Raw genomic sequence first — 19,424 nt, 5'->3', positions numbered from 1 at the left:
AGAAAGTGAAAATGAACCATCAACTATCTTTAGTTTAGTGCGAATGATTCTGGTTTTCCACTTAGATTTGGAGTATGTTATCAATGAAGACTATGGAAGATAATCAACGGGAAAAGAATGTTCCTCGTTTGTTCAATTCATGACGCATTGACATTTCTTATTTGAATTAAAGATACATGGAGTGGACTCAACTCTTTATCCTAGGATCATGCAATATATAAATTTGCAATTGACATTTGTAACCCAAAGAGAAAAGAGTCTTCACGGTTGAAGTAATTTATTATTTTTAGCTTATTACAGTAATTTTTAAATTGTTTAAACATTTACAAACCAACTAAATTTTTTTAATTCTATTTTCATTCTCCCAAAGAATCAAGACAAACCAAGGTGTCCCCCAAACTAAAAACCAAGAAAGTTAAAGAGGGTCCTTAAAAAACAAAAGGGATGGCAAGGATTGGTGCCATTCTGCCATTATAACGGATACAGTAAAATGGGGGAAATAAATTGAATAAAATTTGAATGCCCTTTTCTTGTCTTGATTCTGTTTGGGCAATGGAGCATTGACATTGGCAATGAAAGCTTTAGTAGAGAGAGAGATGGCAACATTCATCAACCATTTGCGCTGTCTTGGCGGGACAGTCTGGCTTACTTATCTTTGTACCTCGTTTTTCTCGCTTACTACCATACTACCCCTTTACTTATTATTTACTTTTCTGCCCTTTTACATTTTCCTTATATATAATTAGATTATATTATCATTTCATTAAAAAATAAAAATGTCTTATTCACCCACTCCATGAGATCATCATTCTCTGTAAATTTTTTTATCCCCTCACTTCACACCTTAATGTTTGGAGAATGTTTTATTTTAAATTTTGTTAGAATTGACGTCAAAGTGGATTTTAAAATAATTGAAGTTAAAATTTTAATTTGCATCTAGAAAATATTTTTTTTTTAAATCACATATATATTTTTTTATCAAAATTAATCTTATTTAAATTTAGTAACAAATTTATCTATATTAGTATTTAATTGAGCTGCATTTGTTAAGCTTATAAATTAAAGTATAATAATTCAGTTTTGGTTTATTGACATGCTTGATAATAAAAATGTATTTTAAAATTAAAATAAGAAAAACTAGTTTGTTTTATATTGTAAAGTAGGATATTTTAAAATACGAATACAATATATACATGGTATAATATTTCAGGAAGTTTTGATGTAGTGATGAGTTCAATTTTCCTTAATACTTGTTTTTCACGCAGTCTGAGAGGCTTGATGGGAACCTGTTCAATTTTCTTCAGAAAGATGATGACTACCTATCAATCGAAATCAATAGCGTGTGTGATGTGATATGTGTTCCCTTCATCACTCTCCTTGTAGGTTTTGATTTAGCTCCATGTGCTTGCTCCTTGGATTGAAATTGGAAATTTGATAATCGTAAACATGTTTAATTGAATGCTTCTAACTTTTTGGGCATAAGTATGAAAGGAATGGGGATAAGTAGGAACATTGAACATGAAATTTACCATAAAAATAAAATATTAAACTCAATAGTGAAAAAGTTGCATCCAGCAACTAACAATCATGTTCAATGAAAACAGAAGAAAGAAATATAAACAAATGGAATTAAGAGGCATGATGGGACCTTTCCCCATTTTGCTTTACTTCATCCAAACCAATACTCTTCTATAGCAGTTTTCTTATTCTAATGAACTATTATAATGTCTCTCCGTTTTCAAACCATTAAAAGCATCACTAATTTTTATTGTTAGTAACATTATAGAAAGAAAAATAATACAGCATTTGGATGTACATTGGATACCATTACTCAGTTTAATACATATATTTAAGTCAAACAAACTACACTCGTGTACGACAAACGACAAGTCAACACAAAATTCAAGTTGCACATGCTGACTACAATCAATCACTGTGTTTATCCCTTTAATAGTATTACTTATATAATTCATTAAAATTAAATTCTTTTACCTTTAATAAGTCCAACAACTTCTAAAACTTCAAAAATCCCTCATTTATTAGTTTTAACTTGCAAGAAAAATTTCAAGAAAACCATTGTGTCAAGTTAATAACAATAATAAGGGAAAATATATTTGTAATATGAGTTTATTTGAATGTGTGATAAAAGAATTGATTTATTAATTTATAATTAAAGTGATAAAAGAAAAGGATAATTAGATAATCCACTCCACTAGTAGTAGGAGTAGTACCAGCTGTACGTAGTGGCAGAATGGTAAAAAGGGAGAGAAAAATGTCGTTAATGAAACCTTATAATAATTAAAATTGTAATAATTAATAGTTATTATATTTATGCAATGAATTGAAGATCCAAGTTTGCCATCGCGAGAGAGTCCCCAATTTGGCAGCGACGACCCCAAAAACACGAAAACAAATCTGAGAGCGAATTCGAGAGAGAGAGAGAGAGTGAGAGAGAAAGAGAAGCGCTGTTAATGGCGGAAGGGAAGGAAGAGAGTAAATCTAGCGAAGAAAGTGTAAAACTGTTCGTAGGGCAAGTGCCGAAGCACATGACGGAATCGGAACTGCTTGCAATGTTCAAGGAGTTCGCACTCGTCGACGAAGTCAACATCATCAAGGACAAAGCCACACGCGCTTCACGAGGTACCGTTTCATACCCTAATACTCAGTATCAAACTCGCATTCTCCGTAGTCGCTTCCTTATTTTCCGGCATTCGCGCCACATGTCTCGTTGCAACCCTAATTTTCCGTTTCCGTCGCAGGTTGTTGCTTTGTGATTTGTCCATCCAGGGAAGAGGCTGATAAGGCCGTCAATGCGTGTCATAATAGGAAAACTTTACCAGGGGTTGGTGCTGCGATTTTCACGCTCTCTTTATTGATTTTCTTTTTTGCTTTTACGACCGTGTTGAAATGAAAGTGATCCGTTTTGGTGGAATGATATGATGCATTGATGTGAATGGGTGATGCTACTATAATAGTTATTGATGCTGACGACTACATCTTAGTAATGAGTGGCTTGATTGGGCAAGAACGTGTGTCTAATTTTAGCAATTTTTGTGGTGCTACTTACTATATTTGGGTAACCGACTCAACTCGCTCTTACAGCTTCTAAGTGTTATACATTGTGGTGTATTTTCATGTTGGTCACTGGAATCCCCCTGGGTTAAGTTTGGATTTCAATGGAAATCAATCATTATATCAGTTATTTTAGTCGGAAGGATTTTGTTTACATTTTTTTTGTTCAGGAGGAGAGGGGGTTGAGCTTATAGAGTGTCACTGTTATATTGAGCCTTGCTTGTTAGGCATCACAAGCCTGAAATAACTTATCTTGGACTTTGACGTATATAATTATACTATTTTGGTTGATTTTCTATTTTATTCTTAATATTTCTTCTAACATTAATATCGTTAAGGTCTTAGGCCTTGATTCTTATTAGCATCAGGAAATAGAACACTATTTTATAAAGTATTTTTGTTATTGTAATATGTTCATTTATTATTCTTATAAGTGTACCTAACTACATATGACTATTGCATTTAATTTTTGTTAATTAATAAATACATTTAGAGAAGGGGCTTATTATTGATTCAGCTGCCTTATCATAACTGCCCTGCCCCTAACATTCTTCAAAAATAGTAGTGTCATTTGCAACCATTATATCACAAATGTCATGCTTAAGATTCAGTTGTGTGCCCTGCTTGTTAGGTGTGACAAGCCTGAGATGAGTTATCTTGTAGATGTATACTCAAAATCTTAGTTGATTTTCTATTTTGTTCTTAATATTTCATTTAACATTAATATCATTGATGTTTAACATCAGGAAATAAAAAAGAAATGCAAGTCAATGGACAAAAAATAAAAATATTTTATAATTTATTTTCATTTTCATGATGTTTATTTATTAATTATAATTATAAGTGTATGTACCACTATTTTAATTTTATTTTTTTTTATTAATTAATAGATATATGTCATGTGATGTAATGCAAGCAGGATGCATCATTAATTTTTCATTCATTTATAAAGAAGAGGATCATTATAATTTTTTGTCACCCTTAATGATTGAGAATTTAAGTGTATGTTTGGTTTGGAAAAACATGTTTTGTTTTTACTAATAATTACAACAATGCCACCTTGTTTGTTTCCTCTTTGTTTCTTATTTTTAAAGATTTGGCCTATTGTCACCAATTCCAGGATAAATATTTGAAACTAAGAAATGAAGGGAAAATCATGTGGCATTTTTGTGATTATTACTGAAAGTAGGGGGAAAAAAGAACATGGTTTTCATACCAAACATGCCCTAAACATCCTATCAGGAGACACCTTACATAACTGTCCTGGCCTTGATCAATTAGTAAATTGAACCTTGCCCAGAAATATAGCTGTTTAAGATTTTGCAAGCATAGTTAACAATCTCAAATATCAGCTCAGATAGCAATGTGTTGTGGCTGACACCAGAAATGCTATAGTAGGATGGCCACAATTTTAAAAATTTATATACAAATTAAGTATATTATATACATATAAATGCTAAAAAATTTTGAAACTAAAAAATATGACATATTCAAGATTAAAAAAAAATTATATATATATATATATATATATATATATATATATAGGTCTTAATAAAAAGTACGAGTAAATGACAATAAAAGTTAAAAAAAAAAAATGCAAAATGATACAACTAGTTGCAGTGTTGGTGTTGCACAGTAGATTAAAGCGAGGGAAACAATGTCCAATTAAGAATTTTTAAATCCTGCAAAGGGGGAGAGAAATGTCAAAATTGCCCCTAACAAAATCCCCCAAAACAATGCTTTTTTTTAGAGTAAAATCGTTCTTTTTTTAAAAACTTCACTCTGGCACTGCTATGGCTGCTATTTTTACAGCTATGACAGCTGCTGCAGCCACTGTTGAAAATGTTCCACCACTCAAATTTTGTAGCACCTTGTGGCCGCTCCACTATAGCACCACTATAGTTCGTTATTGATAACTATGTTTGCAAGTAGAAATCAAATATGTAATTATTGAAAAAATAATTCTAGAATTGTGTGTAAACATCAGCCTCAGTTTGTTCACAAAAGTGTGGCCTGGGGAACATGTCATTAGTTAAGAATTTAGTAGTCCAATAGAAAATCATTTTGTCAGTGTTTGTTTCTTTCCAAAGATATTTCTATGCATTTTTGGGATTTTTTACCTAAGTAATTTATTTACTGGCTGATGCCCTAGTCCCTACTAGGTCATGCTCCACTTTCAGTTTGTCACTAATATCAAAAGTCTGGCTTCTGTGTGCATGATTAATTGTGTTTGTTGATTGTTCCAGATGGCTGTGATCTAAATATGCATAAAAAACTGAATACAACTGAAAATTTTGATGTATTGATTATCCAAAGCCTATAGCCTTAGTAATATTGTCGTGGAAGTTGATGCTTTAATAACCATGTGATGTGATATGGTATTATTCTCGTTCTGACTTGGAATCATCCTGTTTTGTGTCTAATTCAGGCATCTAGTCCATTGCAAGTGAAGTATGCAGATGGCGAGTTGGAAAGATTAGGTATAAGTTATTCCTATTATTTAATTATTTAACTTCAAATTTTGTTTAGCAGATCAATTTTTGAGAATCATTCATGTGATAGAATTCCTTTCTTATATTGTAGTAATCTCTTTATGAGTAATTTTCTATTGTCTTGAATCCAGAACACAAACTCTTCATTGGCATGCTTCCAAAGAATGTTTCTGAAGTTGAAGTATCTGCACTTTTCTCCAAGTATGGAACTATAAAGGATTTGCAGATTTTAAGAGGTTCTCAGCAAACGAGTAAAGGTGCTGATTTGTAGCTTAATCCGTCCTTTACACAGGACTTTGGTGTTTCTTAATCACAAAGCTTTATTCATAGTTCTATTTTGTGGTAGGTTGTGCATTTTTAAAGTATGAAACCAAAGAACAGGCTCTTGCTGCCTTGGAGGCAATCAATGGAAAGCATAAAATGGAGGTTGGTATTTATTAAAACCATCACCTGAATTTCTATATATATATTTTTTTTAATTTGGTAGTGATGTAGTTGTTTGAGCAATATAATCAATGTGTTAAAATTTCTTCTATTATGCTTTTATTAATGGAAGGAAGGAGAGAATTAGCTTTGATGTACAGGATGGGACTATATTGTTAGCTGACTAATAATATTTAGCAACTTAGTGGTTACTATATTAATTTTGCTGATGTAATATATGCGTAGACATGTCTTATAACTGAAACCCTGTCAAAGATGGCATGATTAGTCATATACACATGAACTATTTTAGATTCAATAACATGTTTTTGGTTCCTTGTGTGTGGTAGAATGGAAAAGTGCATGCCTTTAAACTCAATTACAATTTTAGTTGTAAATGGTGTTTGCAGTATTTTGGACCTTCAAGCGGCATTCAGCCACAAATATCCTGTTGGTGAGGGACGTGAACATTTAATCATGTGTCTCAGATTTCATTATAGATGCACCAATACTTATTATCTCAATTTTTTTTTATCATTGTCTCGATTTGGAAATCTAAGGCTGTCGGTGATTCCTACATTGGTTTGTATAAGATAATGTTTTGGGCTCAGGCTTGACTCATTATATTTATATGATAGGCTTGAACTGGATTCAAGCTTGGAAAGGGAAACTCAATCTAGGCTTGTGGTGCTCATTAAATTTTTGCAATAAATGTGCCCAAGCTGAATAAAACTCAAGATTGGGATCATTACACTTGCACAATCCCCTATGCACGGTTTCAGTCAGCATATATAATCACAATATATATGAAATGTATAAAATGTTTGAATTAAAGCTTATGAACTTGCAAAATGGTGGCATATTGGAGTTAAACTAGCATCTCACTTTTTCACAACCTATTGGACTAGGATTTACTAAATATCACATTTCCTCTGGGCGTTAAATCTTCCAGTGAGATTACTGATCAAACATTAAGCTTCATCTAGACATTATTTTTTGTACTGTGTTTGCATAGCACTAAAGTCATTTGTTTGTGTTTGCTTGATATGTTCTCTTCTCTTACATGACAAAAGTTGTTACTGATTTTGCTAACTTGACAAGTATATTATTTCAGATAACTGCAATCTGATATTTGTTGTCTTCCATAGGGTTCAAGTGTTCCCTTAGTTGTCAAATGGGCTGATACTGAGAAGGAAAGGCAAGCTCGAAGAGCACAGAAAGCACAGTCCCAAGCTTCTAATGTACCACATACTGATTCCCAGCACCCGTCATTGTTTGGAGCCTTACCTATGAGTTATGTTCCTCCGTATAATGGATATGGTTATCAGGTTAGTTGTATTATAATATGCTACAAGACTATTTTCTAGCATATATTTTTTAATTCATGCAGTGTTTCTTCTGCATAGTTATTCATACAATCAGAACCCTTATATTTGTGTATTAATGTTAGTTTCATGTCTAACTTCTTGATGAGATGTGTGATGATAATCATTTTCTCTTGTTAGGCTCCTGGAGGTTATGGGATCATGCCATACCGCTTGCCACCAATGCAGAATCAACCTGGTTTCCATAATATGATGCCTCACATGAACCAAGGAAATGCAATGCGGCCTGATCTTGGCCCCAATATGAACCCTAGAAATTATCATATGCCTCCTGCAAGTTACGTTAGCTCTTATCCTACTGTCCCGGGTCTACAACATCCAATGGCATATCCTGCAGGAATGATTAGTCCAAGGCCTATGAATAGTTCTCCTGGTTCTGTTTCACCTGCTGGTGGAAATAACAACTCTGCTGCATCTTCAGGCGCCAGCAAAAATTCTGGGGGTCAGGTTGAAGGTTGTTATCTATATCTTATACGTGCTTGGGTGTAAATGATTCCATTCATTTATGCATGTTGATACATGTATTTCTATATTTTATCATCACTCTTTCCACACAGCAAGAAAGGTTACTTGATGATAATTCTATTTCTAATTATTTTATGTTCTGACTTAGGACCACCTGGTGCCAATCTATTTATTTATCACATACCTCAAGAATTTGGGGATCAAGAACTTGCGAATGCTTTTCAACCATTTGGTAGAGTTTTGAGTGCTAAAGTTTTTGTTGATAAAGCAACCGGTGTTAGCAAATGTTTTGGTAAGCCTATGCTCCATTTGTTAATGAATTTGGTGGGTTTTGTGTGGAGCTTGTGTTTGATGAGCTCCAGTATGCAGGGTTTGTTAGTTATGATTCCCCAGAGGCTGCTCAATCTGCCATCAGTATGATGAATGGATGCCAATTAGGAGGTAAGAAATTAAAGGTCCAGCTTAAGAGGGATAACAAACAGGGTAAACCTTACTGAGGAAGCTGAACAATGGAATTTTGTATAATTCACATTGTAATTCATGATCCCTCTGATGTTAATACAATTTGTAATTTCTGTAACATGAAAGTTCATTTAGACATTGATTATTAATTTATTGATTTTTCCTCACAACTCCTCTTGATTGTATTATCTTTTATAGTTTCATTCAGGATGAGATGATAATTTTGTTTGGCAAGCTTAGACAGCAACCACGGGTTTCGGACATGGCTTTATTTTCTTATTTGCAAAGTAACGCGGATTCTAATAAAACATAACACACGGCGCATAAAATAAACGTGAAATGACAGATTAATTACTTGATGTTTAATAACAAAATTAGAGATTTAAGCATACTATTTTGTGGAGTTTGCATGAATATCTGCTACATCAATTACGTCCGTTGAGAATGGCAGTGACAAAAGTGAACAGTGGCTTTTAGTTAGGATTAATAAATGGTAATGGATACCTTTTCAATAGGAAATCCATGTAATTATGTTTTAATGAGGTGCTTTTGAACATGTTCTACAGAATTTATTGAGCTTATTTGATTGTGCAAGTTTATAAACTAAAAATGACATCTATTTTGGTTAAAATTGTAAGTATTCGCACACAGTGGTCAGTGGCTTCGTCCCCTACGGATGTGGCGAAAATTAAAATCGATGGGATTCTTAAGCCAGGTATTTAAGAGGTGGGAATCGGAGGTGTAATTACAACTTTTGGGGAGCTCTTGTTAATGGATCAGCAACTTTCGGTATTAAAACTCTTATATTTTTATATTTATTTATTTTTCTACATTCATTCTCGTTTATCTTCTTTCTTCTATGTCTCTTTTTTAATTATTACGTAATCCATTACATCTTTTTTTATTCATATTTCTCTCCTTTTTTTTCGGCTCACCTAACCCAAAAATGTGGGTGTGAACACTTTGATACTATGTGTTTTAATATCTTTATTACTTTGTTTATCCCACTCCGTACCCCCAATGCACACTTGTTGGATACTTATGTAGCTAGTAAAAATTAGAAACATCATGTCATTTTCTGGAAAATTAGGCCCCAACCTCCAATTGCTTCTTTGTTGCTTTGGGCTGTGTTTATTTCTCGTGTACAAAAAAAAAAAAACAAATATCAAAGTAGCTTACAATTATATTTAAAATTAAGTAATTTTAAATTATTAAAATTGTAAAAAGTATGTACAATTAATTTAGGTAGACTTTTTAAAAAATAAGTTTAAAGAAATATTCAATTTGAAAATATGTATAATTGGTTTTTAAACACAGCAGCAGCAGCAACGATAATAATAATAAATAAATAATTTTATGCGCATTTATTCAATTTAATATGTAAGATAGATGCCTCCCAAAACATTGATAATGTGCAAAATGTGTTTTTGGATCCAAAATGTAAATAGAGTCAAATACAGTCTGACAAAGTTTGCAATAAAGAACGTTAATAATATACTTTTATCATTAGATAAATTTCATATAAATCTTATAAATTGAAGAGTAGGTCCAAATTATTTAGTGAGATCTGCCATGAAGTTAACCTAATAATAAAAATGTTTGTAGGAAATAACGTGTTAATAGCATTTACCGTGTGCAATTTACAATATGTGGTAATGAAATATAGCATAGATTAATATCTAATAAGTTTGGTTTAGTTTATTTTAAAAAATTAATAACTTTTTGAAAAACGATTTTAAAAAAATAATAATTTGAAACAAATATAAGTTAAGTTGCAGTTGAACTCTGGGCTGGCATCATTTACGTTGGGATTCAATATGCATCTCACAACAAGGATGGACACAAAGCTTTTGTTTAAATGACTAGTAATTTCTTTTATGGTTTAAGTAGGTTTTTATCCAATAAACAAAAATAAGTTTTTATCCTTATAACTATTATTTTTAGAATTAGCCTTTATCAAAAAGTTTTGTCAGTATTTAGTTTCTAACATTTTAAAGAAATGAAAAAATTAGTTCATATTAAAGATTAAATTCTAACAATTTTTTTTTGCAACAATGACTAATATTTTATTTTATTTTATTTTTATAAATATTAAGGAATAAATTCTAAAATTTTGTTACAGGGATTAATTTCAATAACAGTAATATTTATGGAAAATAAGAAAATGGAACATGATGACAAAAAAAAAGTCATTGTTCGAAGGATTATACAGGAAATGGAAGAAAAAAAACATGAGATTTAAAAACCGTCAATAATATTTTTTAGTGTAAGTACAGAAATTTTTTAAAAAATTGAAAAAGTAATAAAGCGTCAAAAATTATTAATAGTGATTTTTAAAAAAATATTAAAAATAAAAATAAGTTACTAATAACAATTTTTAAAATATTAATTAAATATTTAAAAATTAACAAAATGTAGTAAAAAATTGCTATTGACAATTTTCAGGTAAAAGTTGTCAACAGCAATTTAAAAAAAAAAAACTATATTTTTGAAATTTTCACAAAAAAATCACAAAGAAAAGAACCATTAAAATAATGAATTTATGATTATAGATATTCAAGAAATATTCGTTTATAATTATTTGCTGATGTTAACATGTTCAGTTATATTTAGATAAACTTTTGTTAATATGTCTTACCTTTTCGAAATAGAAAAGATAATTTTTGATAGTTAAAGAAAAAATACACTATATGTTAAACACATCCCCAATTTAGTATTAATTATAAGTATATGCATTCTATTTTAATTATTCTTTGAAGGCATAAATGATGAACACCATAAACTTGTTTTAGACATCTGATGCAATGACAATTGCCCACACGCTTCTCAGATATATGCTGGCCGCCTAGTGCCTTCCACAAAAGTCAAGCTTTCTGATTATCACAACTTTTCTTTTCATTTTTTTTCTTCCTTTCTTTTATTTTTTATTTTTTATTTTTTAAAGAAACGAATTGCCACCCACCAACTATGGACCCATATTCAATGAGCACATCCATATTTCACACTTAATTTTTGGCAAAACAAAATGAAAATAACTTCAGATAGGGTGTGTGTAGATAAAATGTTTAGATAATCACAAATTTAAATGTTACTATATACCTAAAAAACAAATATAAAAAAGAAATAATCATAATATATAGTTAATTAATTATACCTAAAAAAAAAACCCACTTCTCATTTTTACTTATAAATATGAAAATTGTTTTATAAACATTCTTTAAGGTACGAACATTTAAAGACATCAAAAAATATGGTTAAATGTAACAAGTAATGTATAACAAACAAAATTGATTAATGAATAATAGTACTATTGAAAATGAAGGGTCAATTCATGATAATAATATTTCTCATCTCGTACCCCAAAGAAACTTAAAAGTAGAATCTGATGCAAGACAACTTGAACAGTGAAACTTAATTCACACATGTAGAACAACTCAACGGTGATGATTTCTCTTTAATGGACACTTTATTTCCTTATTACTATATTCAATAGTTTTAAGCTACTACCTACCCTGTTCTCTCTTTCCCGCGGCAGGTTAGTTCCTTACATAATTTATATTGAACCTTTGTCTCTCCCTTGCGGTGGAATTAGGAAGTGTAACACAGGTCAAATGTGACCAAAGATTTTTTCTAACTTGGCTGCCTTAAGTTTCATGCAGGCTATGCACCCCATAACGTGTATTCGCTATGCATTATCAAACACGGAATTCATCAGCTCATGACATGACAACAACATTAGCCAACATACCAACCTAAGGTTGGAGAATGTCACAAACAATCTGTACTTCAGTTTTGCCCCTAATTTTTATGCTTCATCTAAAAATATCTCTAAAACAATAACACTAGTACTAATACTAATAATAGTGCGGCAGATTTTTCGGACTTAGTCATTTTCTTCCATTGGTTCCCAAAATCAAAATTAAATATTTTTGGAGTAAGTCATGCATTGATCCAACTTGACTTGAGAACCATGAATTTTGACACCCGGAAGCAAAATATGTACGAAAAAAAATGTGGTTATTAAGATAATTCCCATTCATGTTCCTTTGTCTTCGATTTCTTCTAGAAGAGTGTTGGAACATGTCCCAATTACCATTGGACAAGCTAGTTGCTAACCCTCTAGAAGACCATGACAAATTTGAGGCAAATCCTTCTCCTTTAATAATGACCATTGACTAGTCCCATCTGATAAGAGGCCAAATTTATTGAAAGATTGCTCCATCAGTGTCACAAAAAGTATCACACAAGACACCGCTAGTTTGCCTTTTGATTTCACTGTTATTGGAGTAGCTGAGAGATGCCCTTTTATTGTCTTGGGTCCAAACATTGCAGAATTTCAAGACATCAAACGATAACCATTGCCTCTGGTTGCTACAAGGTCGATGGACATGAAGAACCCTTATGATGTTTCTTCTTCTTGTATGCTTCTTGAGGCCACTGGTGACTCTGAAGTTGATTGTAGTCCCATTATGGGTGATCATGCTTTTGAATTTGGCAGAGCTGATGATGATGATGCTCAGTCTTGCAGCTATGATAATTCTGAGACTTTTAGTGCTGCTGAGCTAGATGGATATGAGTCTTTGAATGATGATGATGGAGATGAGAAGAAAAATGATGTTCATGGAACTTCATATTGTGAAGATGATGAGATGCAAGGACACAATAAGTCCTGTGTGTCTGATGATTCAGGCCAAGAGTTGGTGGATGAGATGGAAAAGAATAGGCTTTTCTGGGAAGCTTGTTTGGCATCTTGATTGTGTTTATGGGATTTTTTTCCTCTCTGAATATGTGTTCTGGCTTAATGACTATCCCAGAGGAGCTTAGCTGCAGAAGCATTTATTCTTATATATATATATATATATACAGACGATTGTGGGGGACGGGTCTATTAAACTTGTCTAAAAGATACAGCTTTCAATTGTATGTATTCATAAACTGATTTGTTTACACCACATTTTATGGTTTTTATCCATTCAAAGGTTCAGGTCTTTTATGCAATTCGTTCCACAATTCATAGTGGAACATACAGGCTGCAGCATCATTCTAATAACTTTAAAATGAATTTTTTATATAAAATTTTTGGTATGTTTGTTTGTACTTGTATAAATCAATGATCCTTTCATTGTATATTATTCAACAAGTACCTTTTATCATAGTTTAACTATTTGTGTAGCATACTCCTGTAGTAATCTTGCTACAGAATTGGTTGATTCAGTAGTCTTTTGAAATTCAGATGATCAGGTATCACTGTGAAGGAGATTCAGAAAAGTGGAGTGCTTCGAAATACTCTCTTGATTTCTGACTTTTTGATGTGGAAGACACGGCACAGAGACACGGAAGGCTTAATGGGCAGGAAAGTATTTGGGTTTAGTTTCGGCTCACCGATTGAAAATCCTCCCATCTTGATGAATCTCTGAAGCTTTTTAGTGAATAATAATTGCAATATAACATGTGATCTTTAGAATATTTGAAAATCAATTACTTTCCAAGTCGGTTGGTGAGACTTTCACGAATTGTGTTAGTGAAAAATAATCGGAATATGACATGTGATCTTTAGAATAATTAAAAAAATCATTTATTCTCCACTGAGTTTTGCACTATATTACTAATATGTATAATCGAATATTCAAATTTCACACATTATCAAAGAACAACTTGCCTTACCATTGAAAAAGAAAAGTATATGGTCAAGTTAGTGGACCTTCGTGACTTGAATTAATGAATAATAATTGCAATACAACGTGATCTTTTGAATAATTGAAAATCACTTACTGTCCAACTCAGTTTAGCATTATATTACTACTAGGTATGATTGAATATTTAAATTTCAAACATAATCAAATAGCAATTTGTCTTTACCAATTTAAAAATAAATAAGTATTTGAGCAAGTTAGTGGACCTTGTTTATGTAATGTGCATTCAACCAAACTTCCAAAATGGTGGAGGCTAGAATAGGATTCAACATTGAGCTACCAGTAATGTAATTTGGATTCATTCCCATCAAATTTTAATCATGCACAGATACAAAGCAAACACCATTTTCAGGCTAGAACAATCTCCCTATTTTCCTAAGAATTCATCAATGCATACAACTTAATCCTATGTGAAATTAAATGGACTAGCTACTCCTTAGATACCCATCTCAAGTACCATAGTTAGAATTGTCTAGTACTGGGACACACAGAATCAGGTCAAATTCAGCCCTAAACTGAACATAACCGTCCCAACAATTCACAATAAACAAACACATTGCTAGTACTAGCTGCTCCGGGTCCTAATTAATTTACACAAGCAACCCTGCTTGTAGGGACAAAATCTAAAAACAAGGGTACTTAAACACTGCGTAAAAGAAACTCATTTCTTAACTAGATGCAAACAATGGAACTAGTGAAACAGAATCTGTAAATTTATCCATCATCTCCACATCATTGGTGCTTGTACTTCCTATAGATGGACTACTTGTGTCAACACATGACCCCTCAGCAGTCAAAGTTGTTCTTGACTCATCTCCACAAGTGGAACTTGAGCATGAATTCCCAGTTTTGATATCAGTAAATGATAAAGCAGATTCCAAGTTATAGCTAGAGGCCCTTGGGCTCTCCAACTTCTCGTTTTGCAAACACCCTGCAGGTTCTTCTGAAAATCTTTTTGTTTTCTCGTCCAATCGCTTCAAGAAGCATTCCACTATCTCACTTACAGATGCAGCACCCACCCCTTCCTCTTCACTGCTATCATCATAATCTAACTTGGTCTCTCTCAATTCACCATTGGTATCCATTTCTTGCTGACTATCATATTCATCCTCAGATTCACGATCTGATGAATGAAATGACATTGGTGAACATGTTGCTATTGCTGCAGCTGTTTCTTCGCGCTCTCTAAGCGTCTTTAGTATCAGAGTCTTCAGTAAATTCATCACTTGGACCGCATGCATCAGGGCAGTTAGTGGATCAGACATCTGTTTCAGGAGACAAACAAAAATTGCGAATTAAGAATACACAATTTCCTAGTTTGCACGGTTGTCATGTTAACTATATAACAACAAAGTATTACGATTGTCTTATGTAAAAGAAGATCAAGCACATTAAGAATATTAATGATTCAAATTTCAAACAGAAAAGGAATATGGAAACGTACCTGAGTCATATTTGGAGCAAAGACCATTGCGATGTTTCTTGCATCCATTTTGTTATACTCCTCATCTACTACAACATCGGCCATTAGATCAATGGCCCAGTTGAGCAGGGCTGACTCAGTTGGCTTTAGCTGCTTCACAAGCTGAACAGATTCTTCTTCTGTGCTGCACTGAAGAACTTGCTCTGGGGATAGTCCATCAAGCACTCCCGAAGGAAGCTCTCGGAACCATGCTTTAATTAGGCCAGCCAAGCAATGGACATCAATGTCATCTGGCACAATGCCCCTATTCAACTGCTCCCTCAAGTGCTCCTCTTGACTGTTTTCAGGGTTTATGCGAAATATTCCTTCAGCCTGAAAATTCATTCAGAAGAGACAACAAAAATTATAGTCAATGATACATTCTCACAACGCAGTAGCAGTTGCTATAAATGACAAAGTATATCACAAATTTGCTACCTACCTTTAGGCCTCCCTGAGAGTATAATTTCTCCTGCATTAACAATAGAATAGTGGGGACACTGTTTCCTTTGGAATCATACGAACACTGCATTGATTCAGCTGAGACGCCAAATACGCTGACACTGCAAGTGTTGGTGATGACAAATCACATTAGAGTACGGAAAAAGAATTAAATAAAACCTTGCTAGATAAACTTTAGGGAAGAAGGAGAAAATGACACGAGTCAAAAATTTTCTAAAAATTTAATTGTAGCAAACACCTCATAATTCATAAGAAACGTTAAATAAACATATAATAGTACACAGTTCAGTAAACAACTCTTGCTTATTTGAAACCAAAACATCCTCAATCCTAGTCGGGCAAAATGGCTTGCTTGCATTTTACTAAGTACACTGTACACGCAAAAGCTGAAGAAAATATGAGAACTTTTAAATCATATATTACCGTTACCCACACTTTTCAGCAAATAAAAGCAAACTTTAAATTGCTTTTAATGCAACTAACTATTAACTTTTTAAATTGGCACCCCCATTCCTCCACACAACATAACAAGAACCTCATCGAAGGATAATGAGAAGCCTCATTACTCTTGTTTGAAGCATTCCTCCGTCAACTCAGACATTAGAAACGTAGAAGAAAAACAGAAACAAACCCACCAACAATGAAATCTCTAAGCAGGAAAAAAAAACAATTGAAAAAAATAAACTTTAAGCGTTTTAAGCAAACCCCATTTGAAATAGAGTGGAAAGAAAGAAGAAGTACCTAGCACTGGGAACAGGAGCGGGTACATCAACCTCTAACTCAAGGGGAAGACCCAGAAAGCCATTGAAGCGATCGAAGGTGACGTGGCTGACATGTTTAACGTTGGTGGGCCATCCAATCTCCATAGGATGCACGGCGGAGATGACGTCATCCGGACTGTCGACGCTGCACGCCACCATCGATTTTCTTAGCGCCGCCAACAGAACCGCCACCGGCGAGGCCTGGTTTTGGTCTTCTTCGCCTTCTCTTGCTCCTCTCCTTCCCTTCCCGCCACCGCATCCTCCACCCTTTGTCACCATCACTGGCCCTGTCATTCTTATCTTCTTCCTTCCACACACACACACACTCTCTCTCTCTCTCTCTATTATCTCTCTCTCTTAAATGGACGAGTGGCGACAGATGTATTTTTATATTTTGTTTGGATTGGGAGTGAAGAGTGGGAGACACAGATTTTAAATCTTAGGATGAGTTTGTTTCCGAATGCATTAGTAGTTACTATGTTTGTGTTTGTGTTTATGTTTAATGTTTATGTAGCTCTCTTCCTTTCTTTATCTGCCTCGTGAACTTTGAAGCGCAACGGCCACTCGTTTCAAATTTTGTTTGAGAGGCTAACTTTATCTAACAGTACTCTGTCCTTTTTGACCTTCGTGTCTATCCCCATTTAACATTTAACTCCATCTTTTGTCTTCAACTCAACAATTGTTTTTTTAATTCTCTTACAACGTTGACACCTGTTAAATTAACTTATTCAACTAAATAATTATATATATATATATATATATATATATAAAGTTATTATAATTTTTGGTTGTTTTAGTTTCCTTTGAATTATTGTCATTCTTTTCAAGGTAAGATATTTTTTTGCAAAATGAAACATAGTTAAATGGTGTAATAATAACGAAAATAAACTATTGAAATAAATAGTACAATGTTGAAGGAGACAATAAATGGAAAACAAAAACACTAAAACGTTGAAGGTAAAAAAATAACTTATGGGATATAAATTCAAGTGTTAAAAAACTATATCATAAACTAATGAAATAAGCCCGTTTCCTAATTAAATCCCGTTTTGATCAAGCAAGTTCATAAAATAATGATGTTATAAATTTACTAAACAATTATGAGATGGTTGAAGTGATTATTAGTACATGTCTAAAATTTGCTGCATATTATTTTGTTTCCTTCTTAATCACTGATATTTTGGTTATTGCTGTGCAAAAGAGGAATAATTTTGAATGACAAACTTTTCCTTCCTTCTCCATGCATTTTGCACTTGGACTTTCAAGTATATCATGAATTTTGAATTCGAAAGAAAGTGATAAAAATAAACGGAGTCAAATTTAAGGACTTCTCGTATTTGGAAATTAGAACAAATTCAGGAATGAAACAATAAATAAATACCTTATTTTTATTTATGGAAACAATAAATAAAAAATTCAGGACTTACCATAGATCCCACAATTTTGTTTTCTCTCTATTCGAGATAACATTTGAAGGATGAATGAAACAATAAATAAATACCTTAATTTTTCCACATACACCTATTTGATAATAAATTAAACTGTGCATTGTTTTATATAAAGGATAAAAACATATTTATATAATATCCAATCAAATAAGTAAATAAATTTTTCATTCTCTTCTACTTTTTCTGATTCAAATAACATAAAAAATTACTTATTTCTTTGTTTTCATGCTTTTTTAAAAATTTACCTTTTCATAGTAAAAAAAATATTAAAATAAATTTATTAATAATAGTTCTCGATTGATTCTAAACATATAAAAATAATATTATTTATTAAAAAGAATAATATCTATTAATTTTGTGTATTTCCAACATAATAAGAATTTTTAAAAAATAAAAACTATCATTTTTAATTTCTCAAAAGAAAATCCAACATTGAATTTAACATTTTATTTATTAAAAATCCTTTTTTTTTCGTTTGACTATTTATATAAATTAGAAACAAAGCAGGGGTTAAAATCTACTTATATAAATTATTAAATCTTAAAAATGTTTCAGTTTTCAGTTTTGATTCTTATAAAATTTTATTCTCATGTTTTTGTAAAATAAAGAAAAACGACTAAAATTAAAAGTCGTACTATTTTTAAGAAATAATATTTCTTAAAAACTGATAAATAATTGAGAACCCGTTAACCCTATAGTCTTTATAGCCAAAAAAGTGATATCATTTGCTACCTGTTAGTGAGTGAGCCAAAAAAAACATGAATGTGTAAAAGTGATTTGATTTGTCTATAAGAATAATGGAATTTAATAATGAAGAACATAATCAAATACTCTGATGGCTGGCGCAAGGACAAGTTATCAATTTCCAAGAATCATAGAAAACTATGTACCATTGCTTGGACAGTGGAATTCGAATTTTATGGAAGACCGTTGAAAAAAGAAGATGATCGTTTTTCCTTTATTGCTTCTTCTTCTTCTTATTGGATGCACCTTTTCATGTCCAGCTAAGTATATGCATCCTTTATACCACATTCTAAATGCTTTATGGGAAGCTTATTGCAATCACAAACGTTTACGTTACATATTCTAAATGCTTTTATGTGACACCTTCCAATAACCTTCTAAATTTTCCCTTCATTTTTATTTGCTTCTCGTTCCTTCAGTGTGTTAAAAGAAACATAATTATAGTTCCCTTAGGCTTTTTTAATGTCAACCAATTATGAGTTTTTTTTTAAATTATTTAAAATTTATGTTACATATGATAACATTTAAAATATTCACTTTGAATTATACATCAAA

The 19,424-nt window shown here is 32.2% G+C and overlaps 3 protein-coding genes across 4 annotated transcripts; 2 read left to right on the top strand and 1 right to left on the bottom strand.

Annotated features, from left to right (window-relative positions):
- The first annotated feature begins 2,331 nt into the window (after positions 1-2,331).
- Positions 2,332-8,463, top strand: LOC113861854 (RNA-binding protein BRN1-like). 2 transcript variants are annotated; one of them, XM_027494925.1, is made up of 9 exons: positions 2,346-2,640; positions 2,760-2,842; positions 5,501-5,552; positions 5,696-5,821; positions 5,911-5,990; positions 7,136-7,315; positions 7,493-7,826; positions 7,986-8,129; positions 8,207-8,460. In XM_027494925.1, exons 1-9 carry the CDS (start codon positions 2,472-2,474, stop codon positions 8,332-8,334), a joined length of 1,296 nt encoding a protein of 431 aa, XP_027350726.1. In that variant the 5' UTR covers positions 2,346-2,471; the 3' UTR covers positions 8,335-8,460. The 2 variants fall into 2 exon arrangements, with proteins under 2 accessions (XP_027350727.1, XP_027350726.1); XM_027494926.1 differs by having other exon boundaries at positions 2,332-2,640; positions 5,696-5,800; positions 7,493-8,463.
- A 4,218-nt stretch (positions 8,464-12,681) lies between these two features.
- LOC113860987 lies at positions 12,682-13,053 on the top strand. Its single transcript, XM_027493577.1, has one exon. It carries the CDS (start codon positions 12,682-12,684, stop codon positions 13,051-13,053), a length of 372 nt encoding a protein of 123 aa, XP_027349378.1.
- Positions 13,054-14,242: 1,189 nt separating this feature from the next.
- On the bottom strand, positions 14,243-17,245 carry LOC113862692 (rho GTPase-activating protein 2-like). The gene is made up of 4 exons (XM_027495818.1): positions 16,658-17,245; positions 15,897-16,017; positions 15,437-15,787; positions 14,243-15,257 (listed from the first exon to the last, which is right to left on the bottom strand). The coding sequence occupies exons 1-4, from the start codon at positions 16,969-16,971 to the stop codon at positions 14,661-14,663; spliced, it is 1,383 nt and encodes a 460-aa protein (XP_027351619.1). The 5' UTR covers positions 16,972-17,245; the 3' UTR covers positions 14,243-14,660.
- Positions 17,246-19,424: the final 2,179 nt, after the last annotated feature.

The sequence above is a fragment of the Abrus precatorius genome, unplaced genomic scaffold (genome assembly GCF_003935025.1).
Source record: "Abrus precatorius isolate BTA unplaced genomic scaffold, Abrus_2018 Scaffold3, whole genome shotgun sequence".
NCBI lineage: Eukaryota > Viridiplantae > Streptophyta > Magnoliopsida > Fabales > Fabaceae > Abrus > Abrus precatorius.
The sequence above is the reverse complement of the archived record's forward strand: the minus strand, read 5'-3'. Positions and strand labels throughout refer to the sequence as shown.

What these genes read in the sequence shown, in the direction of transcription:
- LOC113861854 (XM_027494925.1), top strand. Translation starts at nt 2,472, where the DNA reads ATGGCGGAAGGGAAGGAAGAGAGTAAATCTAGCGAAGAAAGTGTAAAA. An exon ending in AGCCACACGCGCTTCACGAG is followed by an intron (nt 2,641 to 2,759) that starts GTACCGTTTCAT and finishes TTTCCGTCGCAG; the next exon opens with GTTGTTGCTTTGTGATTTGT. An exon ending in CGGTGTTAGCAAATGTTTTG is followed by an intron (nt 8,130 to 8,206) that starts GTAAGCCTATGC and finishes TCCAGTATGCAG; the next exon opens with GGTTTGTTAGTTATGATTCC.
- LOC113860987 (XM_027493577.1), top strand. Translation starts at nt 12,682, where the DNA reads ATGGACATGAAGAACCCTTATGATGTTTCTTCTTCTTGTATGCTTCTT.
- LOC113862692 (XM_027495818.1), bottom strand. Translation starts at nt 16,971, where the DNA reads ATGACAGGGCCAGTGATGGTGACAAAGGGTGGAGGATGCGGTGGCGGG. An exon ending in GCTCCTGTTCCCAGTGCTAG is followed by an intron (nt 16,018 to 16,657) that starts GTACTTCTTCTT and finishes CAACACTTGCAG; the next exon opens with TGTCAGCGTATTTGGCGTCT. An exon ending in TTGCTCCAAATATGACTCAG is followed by an intron (nt 15,258 to 15,436) that starts GTACGTTTCCAT and finishes CTCCTGAAACAG; the next exon opens with ATGTCTGATCCACTAACTGC.